The sequence below is a fragment of the Arachis ipaensis genome, chromosome B3, assembly GCF_059453495.1.
Source record: "Arachis ipaensis isolate K30076 ecotype BB chromosome B3, ASM5945349v1, whole genome shotgun sequence".
NCBI classification, from domain to species: domain Eukaryota; kingdom Viridiplantae; phylum Streptophyta; class Magnoliopsida; order Fabales; family Fabaceae; genus Arachis; species Arachis ipaensis.
In genome coordinates this window covers 141684737-141704812 of record NC_142438.1, presented here as the reverse complement: position 1 = coordinate 141704812, position 20076 = coordinate 141684737, and the positions used below count along the sequence as shown (strand labels likewise).

The 20076-nt window shown below is 36.3% G+C and overlaps 2 protein-coding genes across 2 annotated transcripts; one reads left to right on the top strand and one right to left on the bottom strand.

The window, feature by feature from the left end:
- Positions 1–10269: 10269 nt before the first annotated feature.
- Positions 10270–16948, top strand: LOC107631737 (uncharacterized). The gene is made up of 15 exons (XM_016335276.3): positions 10270–10436; positions 10560–11176; positions 12001–12313; positions 12832–12978; positions 13071–13159; positions 13327–13419; positions 13649–13775; positions 13941–14005; positions 14092–14266; positions 14626–14817; positions 14952–14999; positions 15536–15682; positions 15769–15851; positions 16305–16420; positions 16525–16948. Exons 2-15 carry the CDS (start codon positions 10605–10607, stop codon positions 16611–16613), a joined length of 2256 nt encoding a protein of 751 aa, XP_016190762.1. The 5' UTR covers positions 10270–10436; positions 10560–10604; the 3' UTR covers positions 16614–16948.
- Positions 16949–17216: 268 nt separating this feature from the next.
- On the bottom strand, positions 17217–19772 carry LOC107631738 (flavonol 7-O-beta-glucosyltransferase UGT74F1). Its single transcript, XM_016335277.3, has 2 exons — positions 18963–19772; positions 17217–18078 (listed from the first exon to the last, which is right to left on the bottom strand). The coding sequence occupies exons 1-2, from the start codon at positions 19638–19640 to the stop codon at positions 17347–17349; spliced, it is 1410 nt and encodes a 469-aa protein (XP_016190763.1). The 5' UTR covers positions 19641–19772; the 3' UTR covers positions 17217–17346.
- Between the last annotated feature and the right edge of the window lie 304 nt (positions 19773–20076).

The window sequence follows — 20076 nt, the reverse complement described above, 5'->3', positions numbered from 1 at the left end:
GATCCACTGTATCTTTATGTCCTATACATATTTTAACTACTACTACTACTTGTTACTGTTTGCAGTTTGCACAATATATGCTTAGATATGGACTCTACTACTTTACTCTCTCGATAAGGATCAGGTATCTTTAAGCAAATTAATAAAGATAACATCCCATATATTACATTCTCTCTTTTCAACTTTTCTTTTAAGCATAGTCGTTCTCGTATTCTTTCTACCTTTTTTTCTCTATTAATATAAACAAACAACTCAAAATTAAAAGCTACTTTCATTTAAAATAATTTTGACTAATACAACGGGCAAATGACGGAGATAAATCAAATGCATGGATAAATTACGTATGTCATTCAAAGCAAATATAATGGTACCTGGATCTTCCAAAGAATATTACTATATAAATCGAATCACCATAATTCGAATTATAATTTCTAGTAGTAATTTGAATTAGGCTGCAAGATTTACTAGAAAAAGTTAAAATACACGTAAATCGAATTAGATCATTTCAATTTACATAAGATCTAAGTAAATCGATACAGGTCCCATAGATTTAGTAAGCAACGCAGCAGTTTCACTTATTTATAGTAATTTGAATAAGAGAAGTTCAAATTAACCGAAGGTTTTGTGTCCATAGTAATTCGAATTTAGTGGTTTCGATTTACGTAAATCTACCTCCCCTAATTCAATTTATATAAAAACGAATGCTCAATGTAAATCTACTTGTCCTGTTTCGATTTACATGTACGGTGGCTATATATAATTCAAATTCACTTCATTTGAATTACATTTCACTACCCCATACCCCACTAAATTCAAAGAAAGTGACGCAGTCTATCAAAATGAAAGACGACCCAAATCGAATCTACCGCTTGAATCGAGTCGCACATATCGTTGGTAGCGTGCATGACGAGGTTAGTAAAATAAAATTTAAATTTTATTTTATTTTCTGTAAGAAATAAACTATGTGTTAGTTTTGTTAAAATCAGTTAGAACTTGTTTATTAACATGATTAGAATGTGTAAACTTCAAGTAGTAGTTAGAGGTTTGATTTATGGGTAGCAGTGTGTTAGAAGCTACTTACTGATATTAAATTGTTTAGAACTTGAATATTATAATTGATAGAATTTGTAAATCTCAAATAGGGGTTAGAGTATTGATACAAGGATAGTAGTGTGTTAGAGTATACAAATAAAAATGCATGTTACAAAAGGGATTCTGCGAGTTTAATAGAAATCTGGCTAAAGTAATTTTCGATGTAAATGATCTGTTTTAGGTAATTTATCTTTTGTAAAGTTTTATGATTGTAAGAGTATTTTTTGAATGTCATGCAGCCCCATTGCTGCATCTTGAGCAAGAGGAGACATCATGGTATGTCGTTAGACGATAGGATCATGCCGTACGTCCAGATAGCTGAGCTGGTCTAGTCAATCCGATAGGCAATCCGATTGGCCCAGTCACACATGACCAGGTCTTCAGAGCGGAGGATGTCAAACCAGTAGTCGAACTCGACTTCGGTATTCACATAAGCAGCATTCACTAGAAACCTCCTAGCAGTTCGCCGCCACATGTCGGATGCAAAATGCCCTGTATACATTAGGTGGAAACCAACCCCCATAAGGAGCCTCTAGTGCAGCCTTAATCCCGTTGTGCCTATCTGATATAACTAGAATGCATGGTTGAGGCGTTATGTGCTGTCGAAGGTGGGATAAGAAGAACGACCACGACTCTGCATTCTCACCCTCCACAAGTGCGAAAGCGACAGGAATGATATTGGAATTGCCATCCTGAGCAATCGCAACTAGCAGTGTACCACCGTATTTGCCGTACAAGTGGATCCCGTCGACACTAATCAGAGGCTTGCAATGTCGGAATGCCTCAATACACGGTGAGAAGGTCCAAAAAAGCCGGTGAAAATATGCTTGCTCCTCGTCCACTTGGCCACCCAATCGCACAGGACTCGTCCTCAACACTGCAACACTACCCGGCATCTCATCTGTACATCTAGCACTCATCGCGACAACTCATCATATGACTCTTTCCAGTCTCCGTAAATCTGAGCCACGACCTTCTACTTAGCCATCCAAACCCTCCTGTAAGTCGGTCTGAAACCAAAATGGACTTCTGTCGCATTCTGAAGTACCTTGATCGACACTACAGCATCGGCTCTAATCATAGGCAGTATGAAAGCCGAGATCACATGGTAATCTAGCCTCCTGTGATCACTGGATATCGAGGTAGCCAGACAAGTATGCGGTCCATTGTACCGTTTTACCTCCCAAATATCTCTGTGCTGTCGGAGACTGATACGAATCAACCATGTGCATCCGTTGCCGAAATACTTACACTTGTCATGGTACTTGCGGTAATCGGATTCCAACACTTTATACCCAACCCCACGTTGGATGTTGTAAGTCTCACGCTCAACACGGCCTCCTCTTTATCCTGAAACTGCTGACCAACTTGAAACTCAACTAGTCCTCCTGTATCCTGTATGTCTCTGGTCCCAAATCCGATAGGCAGGGCAGGTTCTCTCTGTTGTCTCATGGCATCCAAGTCCAAAGATAAAAGTGCGGGAGGTACTGCGGAGTTCCTGAACTAGCTGCTCCACCACCCCCAGCTGGAGTTTTCCTCGCATCCTCATCATTGCTATCATTGGCAATCGTGGCGGGCTCCACATCATCATAATCCTCATCCCAAAATACATCTTCCACACCATCCGGTGCTCCACCCTGTCGGGATTCTGGTACCACATCATCAATGCCATCGCTATCGCAACATCAACTACGGGCCCAGTGTCAACCCTTTCTCTGTCACGAGTGCGGTTTAGATCAGCAGTGAAGGATGGGAAGGCCACCAAAACTGCCTCAGGCTCAATCACGGGCAGAAATGAAGAGACACCAACAGGCCTCGAACTAGAGCAGACTGCTGTGGCTGAAGGTAGAGAATTCCAGTTAGAACCTCTTGAACTAGAGACCACATCCACAAGCTTGGCCAACAGCTTAGGGGTCCTCACCTCTGGGAATTACCGACGACAATGGACAGAACTTCCAAATCTTTGTCGCTGTCTATGACGAACGAATCATACTTCACATCATCCCGCAAAACGGATATCGGAATTCTGTAGAATAACCTCTCCACCCGTTTCATGCCTTGCAGCCCCAGTTTTCAGATTATAGTATCCTGAAACTCGTTGAAGGTTTCATGAAAACACTAAGCGGATCCTTATCAGTAAACTTAATTCTAAAACACGTTTTTTTTCTTAATCGACCCTTTATAGTGCACCAAAACTAAGAAACTCTCATCAGTAGCCATTGTGGGGCTCACTATGATGAAGAATTCACATTCCACATCTATTTATATACATTTACACCATACTAAATTGAATTACCCAACATCCATTTATATATATTACTGAAACTACAGCAAATCTACCTCCCCTAATTTGATTTATTTATATTGATCTCGACGGAGGTAAATCGAATTAGACTACTTCAATTTACTTGAAAACGTACAAACCATGCATAAATCGAATGGGGCTAATTCAAATTATATGGAAACCTAACAATACATACATAAATCGATAGAGCCTAATTCGATTTACATACATCTTTACTAAATCGAATTTTCCTCTTTCAATTTATATAAAATTGTGCTAAATCAAATTTGTCTGCTTCGATTTACATAAAAATGTCCTTAAGGATATACAAGTAACGATTTTATATTTGAGTGATTTGCGTAATTTATCTCAGTCCCTAATACAACAATATCTTTTGCAAGTGAGTTTTTTACAAGTTGCGAAATAATATTTCTATTTAATCATTCACTTAAAAGCTAACTAAATTTTAAATTGTTCTCTAGTCATCGATCGGAAAAAAAACATTGAATAGTATATATATATATATATATATATATATATATATATATATATATATTGTTGAGTCTGCAGAATTTTGACTTCTAATAGCTACAAAGTAATATGAAATTGAACACTACTCACAATAATGCACTCACTATATAATTACTAAAGAGAAAAGGAAATAAAATAAAATAATAATAATAATATGAAAAGAAGATGTGAATGTAGTTGTTATTGTTGATGATAATTGAATTGAAATTCTACAAACGTTTATATAGTGGTTATATGCTATAATTTCAACGGATAGAAATAAAACCTTCCTATAATAACTCTTAGCCTTCCTTTTCTTTCTCTCTCCCTCACAATTCTCCACCTCGTTCACAATTTGAAATCTATGTAAATTTTGGACGATCAAAGAATAGTATTTGTATTCGGTTGCATCATTTGACAATGACTGCCTAACATGGAACAATATTAAGCAATTTCAAACAGTGTTGGAACTTGCTTCCTGACACCATTTTAGTCAACATGTCAGCGGAATTTTCATCTGTATGTACTTTTACAAGAGAAATGTCACCTTTCTCCATAACATCACGCACGAAGTGATATCTAACATCAATATGCTTGGTACGAGCATGATGAATCTGATTTTTAGCCAAATAAATTTCACTTTGACTATCACAATTCAGATCCACGCAATCTTGCTTCAACCTCAAATCATCTAGAAGACCTCTTAGCCACAATGCTTCTTTCACCCCTTCTGCTACTGCCATGTACTCAGCCTCTGTAGTAGATAGTGTCACTGTAGCTTGTAACATCGATCGCCAACTAACTGGAGCACCATGTATTTTATATACATAACCAGTCGTAGAACGTCTTCTATCTAGATCACCAGCATAATCAGAATCAACAAAGCCGCTGATTTGACATGATTTTCCACTAAAGCATAAACCTGTGTCAATGGTGCCCTTCAAGTTTCTTAATATCCACTTGATTGCTTCCCAGTGTGCCTTACCCGGGTTTGCCATGAACCTGCTAACAACACTTACTGCCTTTGAAATATCTGGGCGTGTACATACCATAGCATATATTAGGCTACCGACTGCACTAGCATAAGGTACATTTTTCATGTAAGCCTTATCCTCTGATGTTGTGGGAGATTGTTTACCAGAGAGCCTAAAATGTGGAGCCAACGGCGTTACCACTGATTTAGCATTTTTCATTTCAAATCTTTCAATGACGCGCTCAATGTATCCTCTTTGGCTCAAGAACAATTTTTGGCTTGATCTCTCCCTTTTAATTTCCATGCCTAATATTTTTCGTGCAGCACCCAAGTCTTTTGTTTCAAATTCTTTACCAAGTTGAACCTTTAACATATCTATCTCTACCTTGCTCTTAGAGGCAATAAGCATGTCATCCACATACAATAGAAGATAGATATAATCACCTCCAGGAAGCTTACGAATGTATACACAACAATCATAATTACTTTTGGAAAAACCTTGTTTTAACATAAAGAAGTCAAATCGCTTATACCATTGCCGAGGAGATTGTTTCAATCCATATAGCGATTTCCTCAAGCGACATACCTGACTTTCTTTACCCTCAACCTTGAAACCCTCAGGTTGATACATGTAGATTTTTTCCTCTAAGTCACCGTGTAAGAATGCAGTCTTCACGTCTAGTTGTTCCAACTCAAGATCACCATGAGCGACAAGACTTAAAAGCACCCGTATGGAAGTGTGTTTCACCACTGGAGAAAATATCTCATTGTAATCAACACCTTCTTTCTGTGCAAATCCCTTTGCTACTAACCTAGCTTTGAATCTTGTATCATCTGACTTAGTAGGATCTTCTTTTCTTTTATACACCCACTTACAACCAATTGCAGTCTTTCCCACGGATAATGGGACCACATCTCATGTCTTGTTCTTATGAAGAGATTGCATCTCTTCCTCCATAGCGACCAACCAACTCTCTCTATCTTTGTCTTTGATAGCATGTTTGAAGGTGACCGGCTCATCATCCTCCACTGAGAGTGCATAATCTACCAAGTTTAGCTGCCCATAATGTCTCAAAGGCTTGTCTGACCCGAACTTCTGAACAAATTTATAATTTCTCTTTGGCCTAGTAGATGCCAAAGAATCCTGTTGCTGCTGTTGTAATGCATGTGCATTTTCTCGCTGAATTTCCTCATGATCAAGTTCATCCTCTGCGTCATCTCGAGTAGCATTAGGATGCTCCACCTGAATATTATTAGAGTCTATTTATTGGTATTTAGACTCTATCTCCACCACTTGAGTATTTGAAGTTTTTCCAACATCACCATCATCTGGCACCACATCTTTAGACAAAGCTACCATAGATCGTTCATCAAAGGTAACATCCTTGTTAATTACAAATTTAGAATCATTTACACTCCAAAGGCGATAGCCTTGAACCCCTCTTGGATACCCCAAAAAGATTGCCTTCTTAGCTCTATCATCAAGCTTATTATCTTTGACATTATAATAGGCTGTGCATCCAAAGACTCTGAATTTCTCGTAATCTGCATGTTCCCCTGACCATACCTTATAAGGTGTGTTTCCATCTAGAGAAGAATGTGGGGATCGATTCACTATGTAGCAAGCTGTAGCAACCGATTCTGCCCACATTCTCTGCCTAGCCCGGAATTAGAGCGCATACACCTTGCCTTCTCAAGTAGCGTACGATTCAGTCGTTCGGCGACTCCATTCTGTTGTGGTGTTTCTCTAACTGTCCAGTGTCTTGTAATGCCTTCTCGGTCACAGAACTCCTTGAAAGCCCTATCCGTGTACTCTGTGCCATTATCAGATCGTAGAGTTTTCAGCTTCCTACCTGTTCGGTTTTCAACCATTGCTCTCCATCGCTTAAACGTATCGAATACCTCATTTTTATGTTTGAGGAAGTAAATCCAAACATACCTGGAATAATCATCAACAAAAGTAACAAAATACCTGGAACCACCCTTGGAAGTAACTTTAGCCGGGCCCCAAACATCAGTATGCACGTAGTCTAACAACCCTCTGCTTTTATGCTTGCTTGTAGAAAACTTCACCCTATGTGCCTTTCCATACACACAATGCTCACAAAATTCCATTTGTAGTTTCTTCATATTCTTCAGCAAACCTTGTCCACAAAGCAATGATAGACCTTTCTCTGACATATGTCCAAGCCGCATGTGCCATATTCTCGTGCAATCTGTTTGATCTCTACTTCCACCGATTCCAACTGCTAACTCACCTATAACCGTTGTCCCCAAAAGAAAATAAAGATTACCGTGACGAACTCCTTTCATCACTACCAAAGAACCACGAACAACTTTCAGTACCCCATTTTTCGCAACTATTTTGCAACCATTTTTCTCCAACAAACCTATGGAGATCAGATTTTTCTGCAAGTCTGGAATATGTCTCACATCCTTTAAGGTTCTTACGACACCATCATGCATCTTGATTCTTACAGTACCCAACCCCACAGTTTTACAAGCATGATCATTTCCCATTAAAACTGTGCCACCATTTATGCTTTCATAGGTAGTAAACCACTTCCTATTTGGACACATATGGTGAGAGGCTCCTGAATCAAGAATCCACTTATCGAAGATTTCATAAGATTGTTCTGTCACAGAGTAACAATCTTCCTCATCATTTGAGACGTAGCTTGCTTCTTGCTTTTCTTTTGGGTTGTCGTTGTTCTGTTTCTTGAAAGTTATCTTCTTATTTAGACAATTTGCTTTGAAATGTCCACCATCACCACATTTAAAGCATGTTTTCTCTGCGTGAGGTTTAGATTTTGGCCTAGACTTTCCACGCTTATTACCTTTTCCTCTTTCATTAGTCCTTCCTCTAGCCGCGAACAATCCTTGTGCTTGATCATTATACTCTCTTCCATTTGAAGATAACATTACACTTGTAGCAACCTTATGTAGATCATCCGCTAAAAGTGATGCCCTCGTCTCATCCATGGTTAGAGTGTCACCCACCAGCATCAATGTCTGCACCAGATTTTCATAGGACTTCGGTAATGAAAGTAACAATATGAGTGCTTGGTCTTCATCATCAACCTTCACATCTATATCCTTTAAGTTTGATATGATCCTGTCAAACTTATTGATATATTTTCGGATTGAGGTGCCTTCCTCCATCTTGCATGTATACAATTTGGATTTTAAGTAGATCCTGTTAGTTAGAGTCTTCGTCATGAAGTTACTCTCTAACTTTAACCAAATGCCTGCTGCAGTTGCTTCTTCATTTACCAAAAAAGCAACATCCCTCTCAAGGCATAAGATTATTGCAGCCCGCGCCTCAAGATCTAATTCTTCCCAATCCTCATCTTTCATTTCCTCCGGCTTTTTCTCTTTTCCTGCCAATGCCTTGTGTAATTTTTGTGATATAAGCAGATTTTTCATCTGCATCCTCCAATAGGAAAAATCATTTTTCCCATTGAACTTCTCGATTTCATATTTGCCTACTTTGACATTACTACTAGTAGAAGCCATTATATTCAAAATTGAATTTTACCACTCAAATAATGAATAATATAACGTTGGCTCTGATACCAATTGTTGAGTCTGCAGCGGAATTTTGACTTCTAATAACTACAAAGTAATATGAAATTGAACACTACTCACAATAATGCACTCGCTATATAATTACTAAAGAGAAAAGGAAATAAAATAAAATAATAATAATAATATAAAAAGAAGATGTGAATGTAGTTGTTATTGTTGATGATGATTGAATTGAAATTCTACAAACGTTTATATAGTGGTTATATGCTATAATTTCAACGGATAAAAATAAAACTTTCCTATAATAATTCTTAGCCTTCCTTTTCTTTCTCTTTCCGTCACATATATATATATATATATATATATATATATATATATATATATATATATTGGATGCTCTAGCTTCTAATTCTTGCTAATTAATCAATGAAATGTTTAACTTTCCAATTAGCCTTAATAAAGAAAAATTGAATTAGCCAACTAAACGTTTTTGGTATTGGCTCAGAGTCTCATACACACTACATTTAGCAGCGACATGTATCGGATTTAAGATTAATTGGCCTTAAAATTAACCCTGACATCAACCTTTGTATAATGGGCTCCCATTTCAGTCTACAGTCTACACAACAGCATTCCCACTGTTGGGCTTTCGCAGCCATCACGGTATCACAGTTATTTATTATTATTTTTAAGGGGGTTAGAAAAAAAAAATAATCATTTTTTACCGTGAAAAATTTAGACGCCAACATTTCTATCTATGAAAGATAAAAGTTGAAATTATATTCATAAAAAATAAATTTGTACACACAAAATTATTTAAATTCTATAAAATTAAATACAATTCTTAAATTATCTTCTAATATAACTTAACTCTAACCTCTAATTTTACTTCACACTACCATTTCTCCAATTTTAAATTTTACCACTACTTTATGAGTAAAAAATAATAATTATAGAAAGTAAAAAATAAAAAAAATAAATACAAAACAAAAAAATTAAAAATTACAAAATTTATATTAAAATGTATAAAAATTAACAAAGTACTTGAATGAAAATGATAGAATTTAAATAACAAAAATAAAAGTCATAATTAAAATTATTAAAAAGAAAAAAGATATAGAATTAGATAAAATTTTTCAATATTTATATAAACTCATGACTCATATTATTAAAAAGAGAAAAAATAAAATTAGATAAAAATTTTAAATACTTATATAAACTCGTGACCCATCTTTCTGCATGTCAATGTGACTAAAAATCTAAAATCTTAGACGGAGTAAATATATACATACATGAAAATTTTCATAACTTATTAAAACTATTCCTAATTTTTTATTTATAGAAAAAGAATCTGATGCTAATTGATATATAACCTTAGACTAAACTAAACTTGCACTTGAAATAAACTTGGATCTCAAGTAAACTTAAATTTTAAATAATTTTAAACTTTAAATAATTTTAGATGTCAAATAATTTTCAACTCCAAACAAACTTAAACACCAAATAGTCACCAAAAAAAAAAAAACTTAAACACCAAATATGTAACTTGGTCATTAAATCTAATTTTTCTCCAACTATAATGTGCTTTATGCACGTATGATTTTCGACTTTAACGGTTTAAATTTTTTTCGATATCAATTATTTGTGCCAATTTTTTGCATAATAATAAATAAATAAATAAAAATCAAATATTCATTTGAAAAATCTGGCTTGTGTAAGAAGCAGGAACGATCGGAGGGTCGTAATTCCTGAGTAAAAGCTATGCTCGAAATCGCACTGAATGACGTGGATCTTAGGGTCAAACACGAAAAAGTGGTTGAGATAGAAGGGCAAATCGGTAAAAAGATACAAGCATACTAGCCTCTCCCGCTGCAACGGGAGTAACAAGTTAGTGAAGCAAGCAACACAATAAAAAAAAAAAGAAAGAAACAAAAGAAAGAGAAGCAAATGCAGAGAAGCCCCTTAAACCTCTCCTTCGTTACACCCTAGTACTAATATTACTCTCCTCTCTCTCTTTCTGCCTCGTTCAACAAGCCAACGTTCCCCCTTGTAAGCTCATTCACTACCTATTCCCACTCTCACATTTTTCTTTTCCACTCATTTAATTCCGCACCCTAAACTTCCATCAATATTTAATTCCTTAATTATATTTTCTCTTTTTCTTGGTGACAGATTTTCATTTTATATGTTTATTGATTGAAACAAATACACACAAAAATGGCCTCAAGAGCTATTCTCAGAAGGAAGAGGTTCGTCGATCAATACCTTAACGCTTCTTCCACCTTGATTCCGAGCTCAAACTCTCTTCTCCGTCGTGGAACCGCCACACAGGATCTAACCTCTCCTCCTTCTGCTCCTCCCTCTGACAATCCTCATGGCGCTACTTCCCCGTCGTTTCCAAGTGTGGAGCCTCTCTACTTCTCTCGATTGGGATTCCGACCCTACGCGCGGAGCTTCTCCATTTCCAGAGATTTCGCTTCCGAATTCAATGCGCCCATGGGGATGAGGTGGATGACCGCGTCCCAATCGCTGCGCCGCGTTTCCACCGCCACTGCGAAGCAGCCGGACGATGACAACGAACGGAACGAGGAGATGGTTGCCAAGAAGAGGAAGGAGGCTTCCCCCGAGGAGTGCGATCAGGCCGTCGAAGGATTAACCACCGTGAAAGCGAAGGCGAAGGCGAAACGGCAGCAGGAGTCTCAGAAGGATTCGCAGTCCATTTTACAGAGAGTTTGGGCGACATTTCTAGGGATTGGTCCTGCGTTAAGAGCTGTTGCATCCATGAGCAGGTTGGTTGATAAAAAACAAATCTCACTTGCTATTACTATTCCTGCGCATAATAATGGTTTTAAATTTAAGTCACGGTTGTCTTGCGATTGCTATGTTGTGAGTGTGGAAAAATTGTGGCTGATGCTGTTATAATTTTGCTGGCAATGTTGCAATTCTAAATCACACTGATATGAATGGATGATTTTGTGTAGTTTTGTGGTGGTTACTGTGACTGTGAGAAAGAGTTAGCGCGAAAAGCTACAAGCAAAAAATTACTTGCGAAAATGCAGCTGATGCTATATCAATTAATGTTTATGATACTATTGTAGAGACAACCACGGACAATACAATTTTAAAACGATGTTGATATGAATTCATTACTGTGGTTTTTGGTGATGGTGTGATTGCGCAGGAAAATACAGCTTGCTACATTGAAAAGTTGCGTGGGAAAATGCAGCTTATGATGTCATAATGACTGTTGGAATACAGTTATAGAGATAGCCACCACACTGCAATTTTACATCGATGAATTTTGGTTTTCTAGTGGTGGTTTGATTGCTATTACTGTGATTGTGAAAATTTGTCTGGGAAACTGCAGCTGATGCAATTGCGATTGCTGTCGAATACAACTGTAGATACAGCCACATCATGGTTTGAAATATTTTGACAAGAAGTTGATGAATGCATGTTGAAATTTTTTGGAAATGGAAATAGGATAAAATTTTGAGGCATAACAAATCGGTAGAGTGATAAATAAGGAATCAAAGGTCCTTTTTTGTGCATTTATGTGTAAATTCTTATTCAGACTATTAATCCTTTTCCTTGTGTTTTTGTTTTGGTGCAGGGAGGACTGGGCTAAGAAACTGGTTCACTGGAAGACAGAATTCGTCTCAACGTTGCAGCATTATTGGCTGGGTTTTAAGCTGCTCTGGGTGGATGTGAGGATCAGTTCAAGGCTGTTGCTGAAGCTTGCTGGTGGGAAGAGTCTCACTAGGAGGGAAAGGCAGCAGCTCACGCGGACTACTGCCGATATCTTTAGGCTTGTCCCGTTTGCTGTTTTCATTATAGTTCCCTTCATGGAATTCCTCCTGCCTGTGGCTTTGAAACTTTTCCCGAACATGTTGCCATCAACATTTCAAGACAAAATGAAAGAACAGGTACATGGTGATGAAAATTTTTAATTGTTTGTTTGTTCTCCTTGGAGAGCATATATTAGCTAATGAGATAATTATTTCCTCATTTCATCTTGAGAGTGGTCTGCTTTCTAAACCTTCTATTCTATCCATTGCAAAGGAAAAAGAAATACTTAAACTACTGCAAATGTGGGCCTGTCCCAGCCAGGATTGGATGTTATGTTATAGACAGTTCCCAAAGATTGATATGAACATAATGTCTATTTTTTTGCTAATTTGCATCTCCTTGTTACGTATTGTAAATGAGTTGAAAGTTGAAACATGTTCCACTGGTTTATGTGATGACCCAATAGTATTGACATTGTGATCAGTTTATATACAACAACAACAACAAAGCCTTATCTCACTAGGTGGGGTCGGCTACATTGTGATGAATTTATATGATAAAAGATTTTCTTGTCTATTTGTTTCGTATTATGAATGTTTGAGATTTGAATTTTTTGTTGTAAGGTTTTTGCTTGACTCAGTTGCTCACTGTGTAGGAAGCATTGAAAAGGAGACTCAAGGCAAGAATAGAATATGCAAGATTCCTCCAGGATACAGTCAAAGAAATGGCAAAAGAAGTTCAAAACTCTCGTAGTGGAGAGATAAAGAAAACAGCAGAAGATCTTGATGAATTCTTAAACTTGGTTAAAATCTCAGTCTTAAGAGCCTTTTATTTGACTTTCTGCCCAGACTTTTTGTTCACTTGATCATTTGTAACTTCCTATTCTTTATGCAGATTAGAAGAGGTTCGCGTGTCTCCAATGAGGAAATTTTGGGATTTGCTAAGTTGTTTAACGATGAACTAACTCTAGACAATATAAGCAGGTTGGTCTATTAAACCCCCCTCCCCCCGCCCCGAAAGTCTCTCTCTCTCTCTCTCTCTCTCTCTCTCTCTCTCTCTCTCTCTCTCTCTCTCTCTCTCTCAATATTCTGTTATTCTTGTACTTTAAAAAAAATGTTATCATGACTTATAGTGTCCCTATAACTTGTAGGCCACGTTTAGTCAATATGTGCAAATACATGGGGATTAGTCCTTTTGGAACTGATGCATACTTGCGATATATGCTACGAAAACGTTTACAGCGGTAAGATCCATTTTATGATGTCAATGTTGAGCTTTCTCTTTACTAAGTAATTTCAATTGCATGATGAGATTTTGTTGGAAATTTCTTATAAAGAAAAGTTGATGAGTATCGGGGAAGTTTTTTTAAAAAGATCTGTCAGATTGCATGCTGAAAAGGCTCGGTAGGATTGGCATTCACATAATTGTGCCTTACATGCATTACTTCCCCCCCCCCCCCCCCCTCTGTTTAGGATTAAGGAAGACGATAGATTGATTCAAGCAGAAGGCGTGGATTCTCTTTCGGAAGCTGAACTACGGGAAGATTGTAGAGAGAGAGGCATGCTTGGGTTGCTTTCTGTTGAAGAAATGCGCCAACAGGTTAGATGTTGGGAACAATTCATGCTTATTTCCAGTTTTGTACTTTTTCGTTCTCTTCAATCAAATTTCCTTGAAACAATTCATGATCATTTGTGTGCTTTTGAAGTACTAGATCTGAATGTTACCTTGGTATCTTGTTCTAAACCTGTAAACCTTCATGTGCAGCTTCGAGATTGGTTGGACCTATCTCTGAATCACTCTGTACCGTCATCTCTTTTGATACTTTCTAGGTAATTTTGACAATGCTTTTCCCTGGATCCAAATGATAAGCAAAATAAAGATGTATTTTTAACTTTTGCTTTGATAACCATAACAGGGCATTTACCGTGTCTGGGAAGTTGAAGCCAGAAGAAGCTGTGCAGGCTACGCTTTCTTCTCTGCCTGACGAAGTTGTTGATACTGTTGGCATTACTTCTTTACCCTCTGAGGATTCTGTCTCAGAGAGGAGGAGGAAATTGGAGTTCCTTGAAATGCAGGAAGAACTTATTAAGGTAATATGTACAAACATATTGCTCTGTATATATAACCTTCTAGAAAGTCTTCTTTTCTTTTTGATGATAGGATGACAATGGTATTCTTTTTATTAGTTTATGATATATGCTGTGTTTCATCTGTCACAAATCTACCAAAAAAGAACCTAAATGATAAAGGATGGGAAAAAGGATTTCAACTCTTCAATTTGAGTCCCAATGGGGTTAAAGAATTAAGTTTCAGGGTTTTGATATGCACAATTCACCATATAAAGTCATTTTAGTTCTAGTGGCCTGATGTTGATGAATACTAACTAACTTTAGTCAAGACTCTTCGAAAACTGTAACAAATAATACATTGTTATGAATAAAAAATGCAGGAGGAGGAGGAGAGAGAGGAAGTGGAGCAAGCAAGGAAGGATATTAATACTCGCGAGGATGATAAGGCCTTGAAAGAGATGAATATTTCATCTGCCAAGGAAGCACATCAACTTGCCAGAGCTAGAGCATTAGAAAACAAAGAGCAGTTGTGTGAACTTAGTCGTGCATTAGCTGTTTTAGCATCTGCGTCGGTGAGTTGAGTATTTAAAGTTTCAAAGAGTGTGCTTTCCACAATTTCGTGAATTGCTTTTGATTTTGTATGATTCTTTGCTGATAAATGTCTGCGCAGTTTTTTGTATTCTTATGTATTTTATTCTGATGACAGTCTGTAAGTACGGAGCGTGAAGATTTTCTAAGGCTTGTTAACAAAGAGGTACCTTGGTGCTTTCAGTACTTGTGATTGTTTTATATAATTATCATCTATATATTTTGTCTTTAACAAAGTTGCTACAGTGTGCTGAAGTTTCGAGATGATAGCTATCCTTTCAAACAGGGATGATTTCCTGGCTTTGTTACAATTTTTGCGTTTATAATTTCTAATATTAAGAATTGTGTTATTTGGTTTTTAAATTGGCTGGCTGTAAGAAATTTCAATTATTGCTTTGGCACCTAATCTATTGTAACTGGTTGATCATCCATGTGATTAGGACAGAGAGAAAAAGAGAGGGGGTCAAGTCTTGGCATAGTAATGCACACTTTTTAAATTCTAAGTTGTCTTTGTGTAAGATCTGATGATGGTCATGATTTTATCCTCCTATTGAATAACACTTCTTTGATAGGCCAATGAATAGCTTTCTATAAGATGATTTAACAGAACTGACTTTCGTACAGCACTCATAAAAACTACTGTGTTTGTGTGTATGATCCATTTTTGCCACTGACATCTTTGGTTATTTTCTCTCTCTTCAGATAGAACTTTATAACAGTGTGGTGGAGAAGGAGGGTACAGATAGTGAAAAAGAGGCCTTTAAAGCTTATAAAGCCGCCCGAGAGGAAGATGAGCATGATAAAGAATCAGGTGAAGGGGATAGTGTGTCATCAGCACTCATAGAGAGAGTAAGACTCGTCCTTGATCTATTCTTAAAGAATACTTGGAAACCAATTTCATATATCTGAATTGTGTTCATTTGAAACTATGTCAGGTCGATGCTATGCTCCATAATCTTGAGAAGGAAATAGATGATGTGGATGCCAAAATTGGTGACCGGTGGAGGCTTTTGGACAGGTTTGTACCCAGTCTCTCACTGGGCTATCATTTTCTTGTCACAAAGGTGTATGATTTTAGTTGGGAAGGAGCAGATATACTAAATGGTTTGGTTGAGATTTTATGCCAGGACCAAGCAGTACCTAAACAGGCCATGTGCTAGTTTGGGATAAGGTGTACGTTTAGGCAGGGCATGCGCTAGTTTGGATAAGGCGTTTAGGCAGTGTGCTTATTGTAATGATATCATAATCTCTTTACAGTGAAATATGTGGTTTCATAATGTGCTTGGGTAATAAAGTAAAATTGAACTTTGATTCTGACTGGATGCTTGAATATACTTCTTAACGTAAATTACTGAATGGAAGTAATTTCATGCAGTTACTATAGCTCAGAAATTGTCTGCCACTGAGAAGTTAGTCATTCACTTTGACAAGAATTGCTGTTTTAGTGATTTATTTAATTTTTTTATGGCAGGGATTATGACGGGAAAGTAACTCCTGAGGAGGTAGCATCTGCTGCAATGTACTTGAAGGATACATTGGGCAAGGAGGGTATACAAGAACTCATCAGCAGTCTTTCCAAAGATAAAGGTCTGTCATGAATGAAATTCTCATTTTTAATAAATTAAGTTGATCAAAGCCAAGAATTAGTTCATGAATATATTTATCACGAGAGTTCCTATTTGTTGCTACAGAAGGGAAAATACTTGTGGAGGACATTGTTAAATTGGGCGGTTGGAGAGAAGATGGAGATGGTCATGCAGCTGAAGAGGGGAGAATGTAGAGTTTGAGCACCTGATACGCTCTCATTAGTTATTTCATGCTACAGGAAAAGGAGAAAAACTTATCTAGGCACAAATATATTTTAGGCAATTCGAATCTTATAGCCATTAATTTTTGTATTGATGTATTCATAATTAGTTTTATGTGTAGCGGCAGCACTCGGATGGATATATATGAAGTGTGTGCAGGCTCTGTAAATTTTTGACAGCTGATCACACTTACATTCACACATATGATACAATCTCAATATGACCTTTAAGTTTTGGGTTTTTGGCTATTGGGATGAATATTGAAAAATTAATCCGCTAAATAATAGCGAAATTTATTGACACTTCACTTTATATTTTTGTAATAACAATAGCATGATATTCTTGAGCTTTCATAGGCCTTTGTGTCAAGTGTGTATATATAGATAGGTGTGTGAGTTTATGTAGTCTAAAATTAGGAACTGTTAAATTAAAAAAAAAACAGTGGAACATAGGAACCCAAGGTGGTGAGTGTGTGAGTGAAAGTGAACTGTGTAGTGCAAGACCAAAAGAAGGGAAAAGAAAACTTTATTTTAATATTTTTACTGTTTAAGCGTGATTTGCTCATTCGCTGCTGCTATAAGATACTTATGTATCGTTAAATCCAAAACACAACTTATATATACAAAAAGTATTCTCATGGAGTGTTTGAAATGCATAATGCATTGAAAATTCCTGATTATTATATTACACAAACAATGATTTAATTTAGGATCTCATCTTAATAAGATTCACAAACTCATTGATGTTGTTGTCTGAAGTTCCACCCTCACTAACTGCCTCAACGGCCAATTCCCTCCATTTCTCAGCATTTTTTCTAAGTTCTTTTCCAACGTCATTTGCCATCACTTTCCTTATACAACGCTCAATCTCTTCTCTTCTCACCACACCATTATCCTCGTCAACCTTAACTCGAACACCAACCTTCCAAACATCCTCAACAAACTTTGCATTCATAGGTTGGTCTGTCCACTGTGGCATTGCAACCATTGGAACCCCCAAACACAATGCTTCAATTGTTGAGTTCCATCCACAATGTGTTAGAAAACAGCCAATTGCATTGCTTGATAGAACTCCCAATTGGGGTATCCAATTCACAATTAAACCTTTTCCATCTTTGTGGATTTCATCAAAAATCTCTTTCTTGAGTTTCTCTCTCTCCAAATAGGTGATGACCCACAAGAAGTTGAAACCTGTGGCTATTAGGCCGAATGCAAGTTCCTCCATTTGCTTTGAGGTGAAGCTTACCATGCTTCCAAATGAGACATAAATGACTGATCTTGGTGCCTTTTGATTGAGCCAATTGCTATGGGTTAACTCCAATTGGAAGAGGTTCAAATTGTTTTCTGTGTCATTTAGGATTGCCTTGTCTAAATAAGCGTATGGAATTGTTGGACCAATGGTCAACATTGGACATAGCTTTGACATGGAATCCACCACCTACATTAACAAGGAAAATGGATAAGACAAAAAAATGCATAGGATTCTTGTACTTACTTCTCCTCGTACACATGGAATCTATTCATTTTCCTTTCTTAATGATAAGGGTAGAAACATCAATAGACCCCACATTCCATCTAAATATCTAATAATAATGGCGTAGACTAGGAGAGGTAGGATAAACTATTAAAATTGTATTCGAAAATTTATAAAAATAATTTTACAAAATACAGAAGATAAATAAATTCTCAAAAAGATTTATAAAAAAACGTGACAAAAATAATATATTTTAAATATGTATTTAAAAAAACTTTAGAAATGTAATTGTTTTACAAGTATTATTAAAAAATAATACTTTTTCATTATCTTTAAAATTTGATAATTTTATGGCAAGTAAATATTTTTCTAAAAATTTTTTACGTGAAAGTGTGAATGATCAAAATTTTTTTTTGAAAAAAAACATAAGAATAAAAATCAAATCTGGCTCTAATTTTTGGTGTGCACCTTACAAATAGTTATTCAAATGTTGTCACAAAAATTCGAATCAAATGTACAATTTGTTTGTTAAATATATAAATTTATTTTGTCATTTATAAAAATATAATACTTATTGATTATTTTTGTTACATTTTTAAATTATTTAATTAATATGAATGCAGATAACGTAATTGGCCAGAAAATTGTTGATTGAAATTCTCACAAGTGACTAATCAGTAATCACTTTTAGCATGTGATTGGTATATGCAAGTTATCAAACTGCAATACAAAGTTCAAATAAATTCCCGAGTTTGATTACCTTGTTAGTATTTATATTTAAAGCATATATTATAATAAATAATAGTGAAAGAACATATAAAGAGGAGATTAAGGTGACTAAAATATACCTGATGCTCTAGCTTGTAAAAGGAATTGACAAGAAGAAGATCTGCTTTATCAACATTTGAGAATTGATTCATGACCATGTCAAAGTAAGCTGGATAAAAAGCAGGGTTGCAAACAAAAGAAGGTGTGTCTTTGAGTTCAAGCAATGGAAGCCCTTCTATATTTATTGGAACTTCAGACACTGGTACCTTCAAAATTCCATTATGGACACAATAGAATGTGTAATCAACAGCACACATATGAGTGAAAAAAGTAGCACCAATGATCCCAAACTCTTTGGCCACATCCAAAACCCATGCCAACAGGCCATCATACACTATGCAATCTATAGGGTGCTGAGAAGATTCATTATACTTTTTGATGAGTTCTTTCAAACTTTTTGAACCTATGGTTTTCATTGTTGATACATAGGAGCTTATGGATTCAGCATGAGAAAACCCACCTTGGTCATAGCCATCTGAGATGGTATCAAATTGAATTGAACTTGGTAATGATGAGAGTTGGTGAAGATGCATTGATTTTGAGATGAATTTGGTTATGACCAATGTGGATGTCACTCCTTTTGTGCTCAAGCGTTTGCTGAATTGGAGCATAGGGTTAAGGTGACCTTGGCTTGGGTATGGAACCATTAGTATATGCTTCTCACTCATCACTTTGCTATTTCTTCTCTCTTCCTCCATTTCTCACTCTCTTCTTGTTCACACAACTCACTAGTTTTTGTAACAAGCTATGAACAAATATACATATCATTTGATAGAATGGATTGGAAAGAAGTGCTTTCTTGTACACACTAAAATCCAGAACCATCACTCAAAATATCTATAATATTTTTTATATATTATTAAATAAGATTTCAATGAAGTGACAGCACAAGGTCAAACTTCATTTTCATGTCATATCAAGACACCATTAGATGAGTATTGGAAGTTTGGAACCACTTTGGTTACGTGGTGGTCGTTAATTGATTCAAACCAAAAGGCGGCTATGGAAAAAACTATATCGCAATCAAATTCTATATATCTCAACTAAATAATAGATATGAATTTTGACCGTAATGTTGTAACAAGAAAAACTTCTAAAGTACAAAACCATGGATTAAAAAATAGACTTAACTGT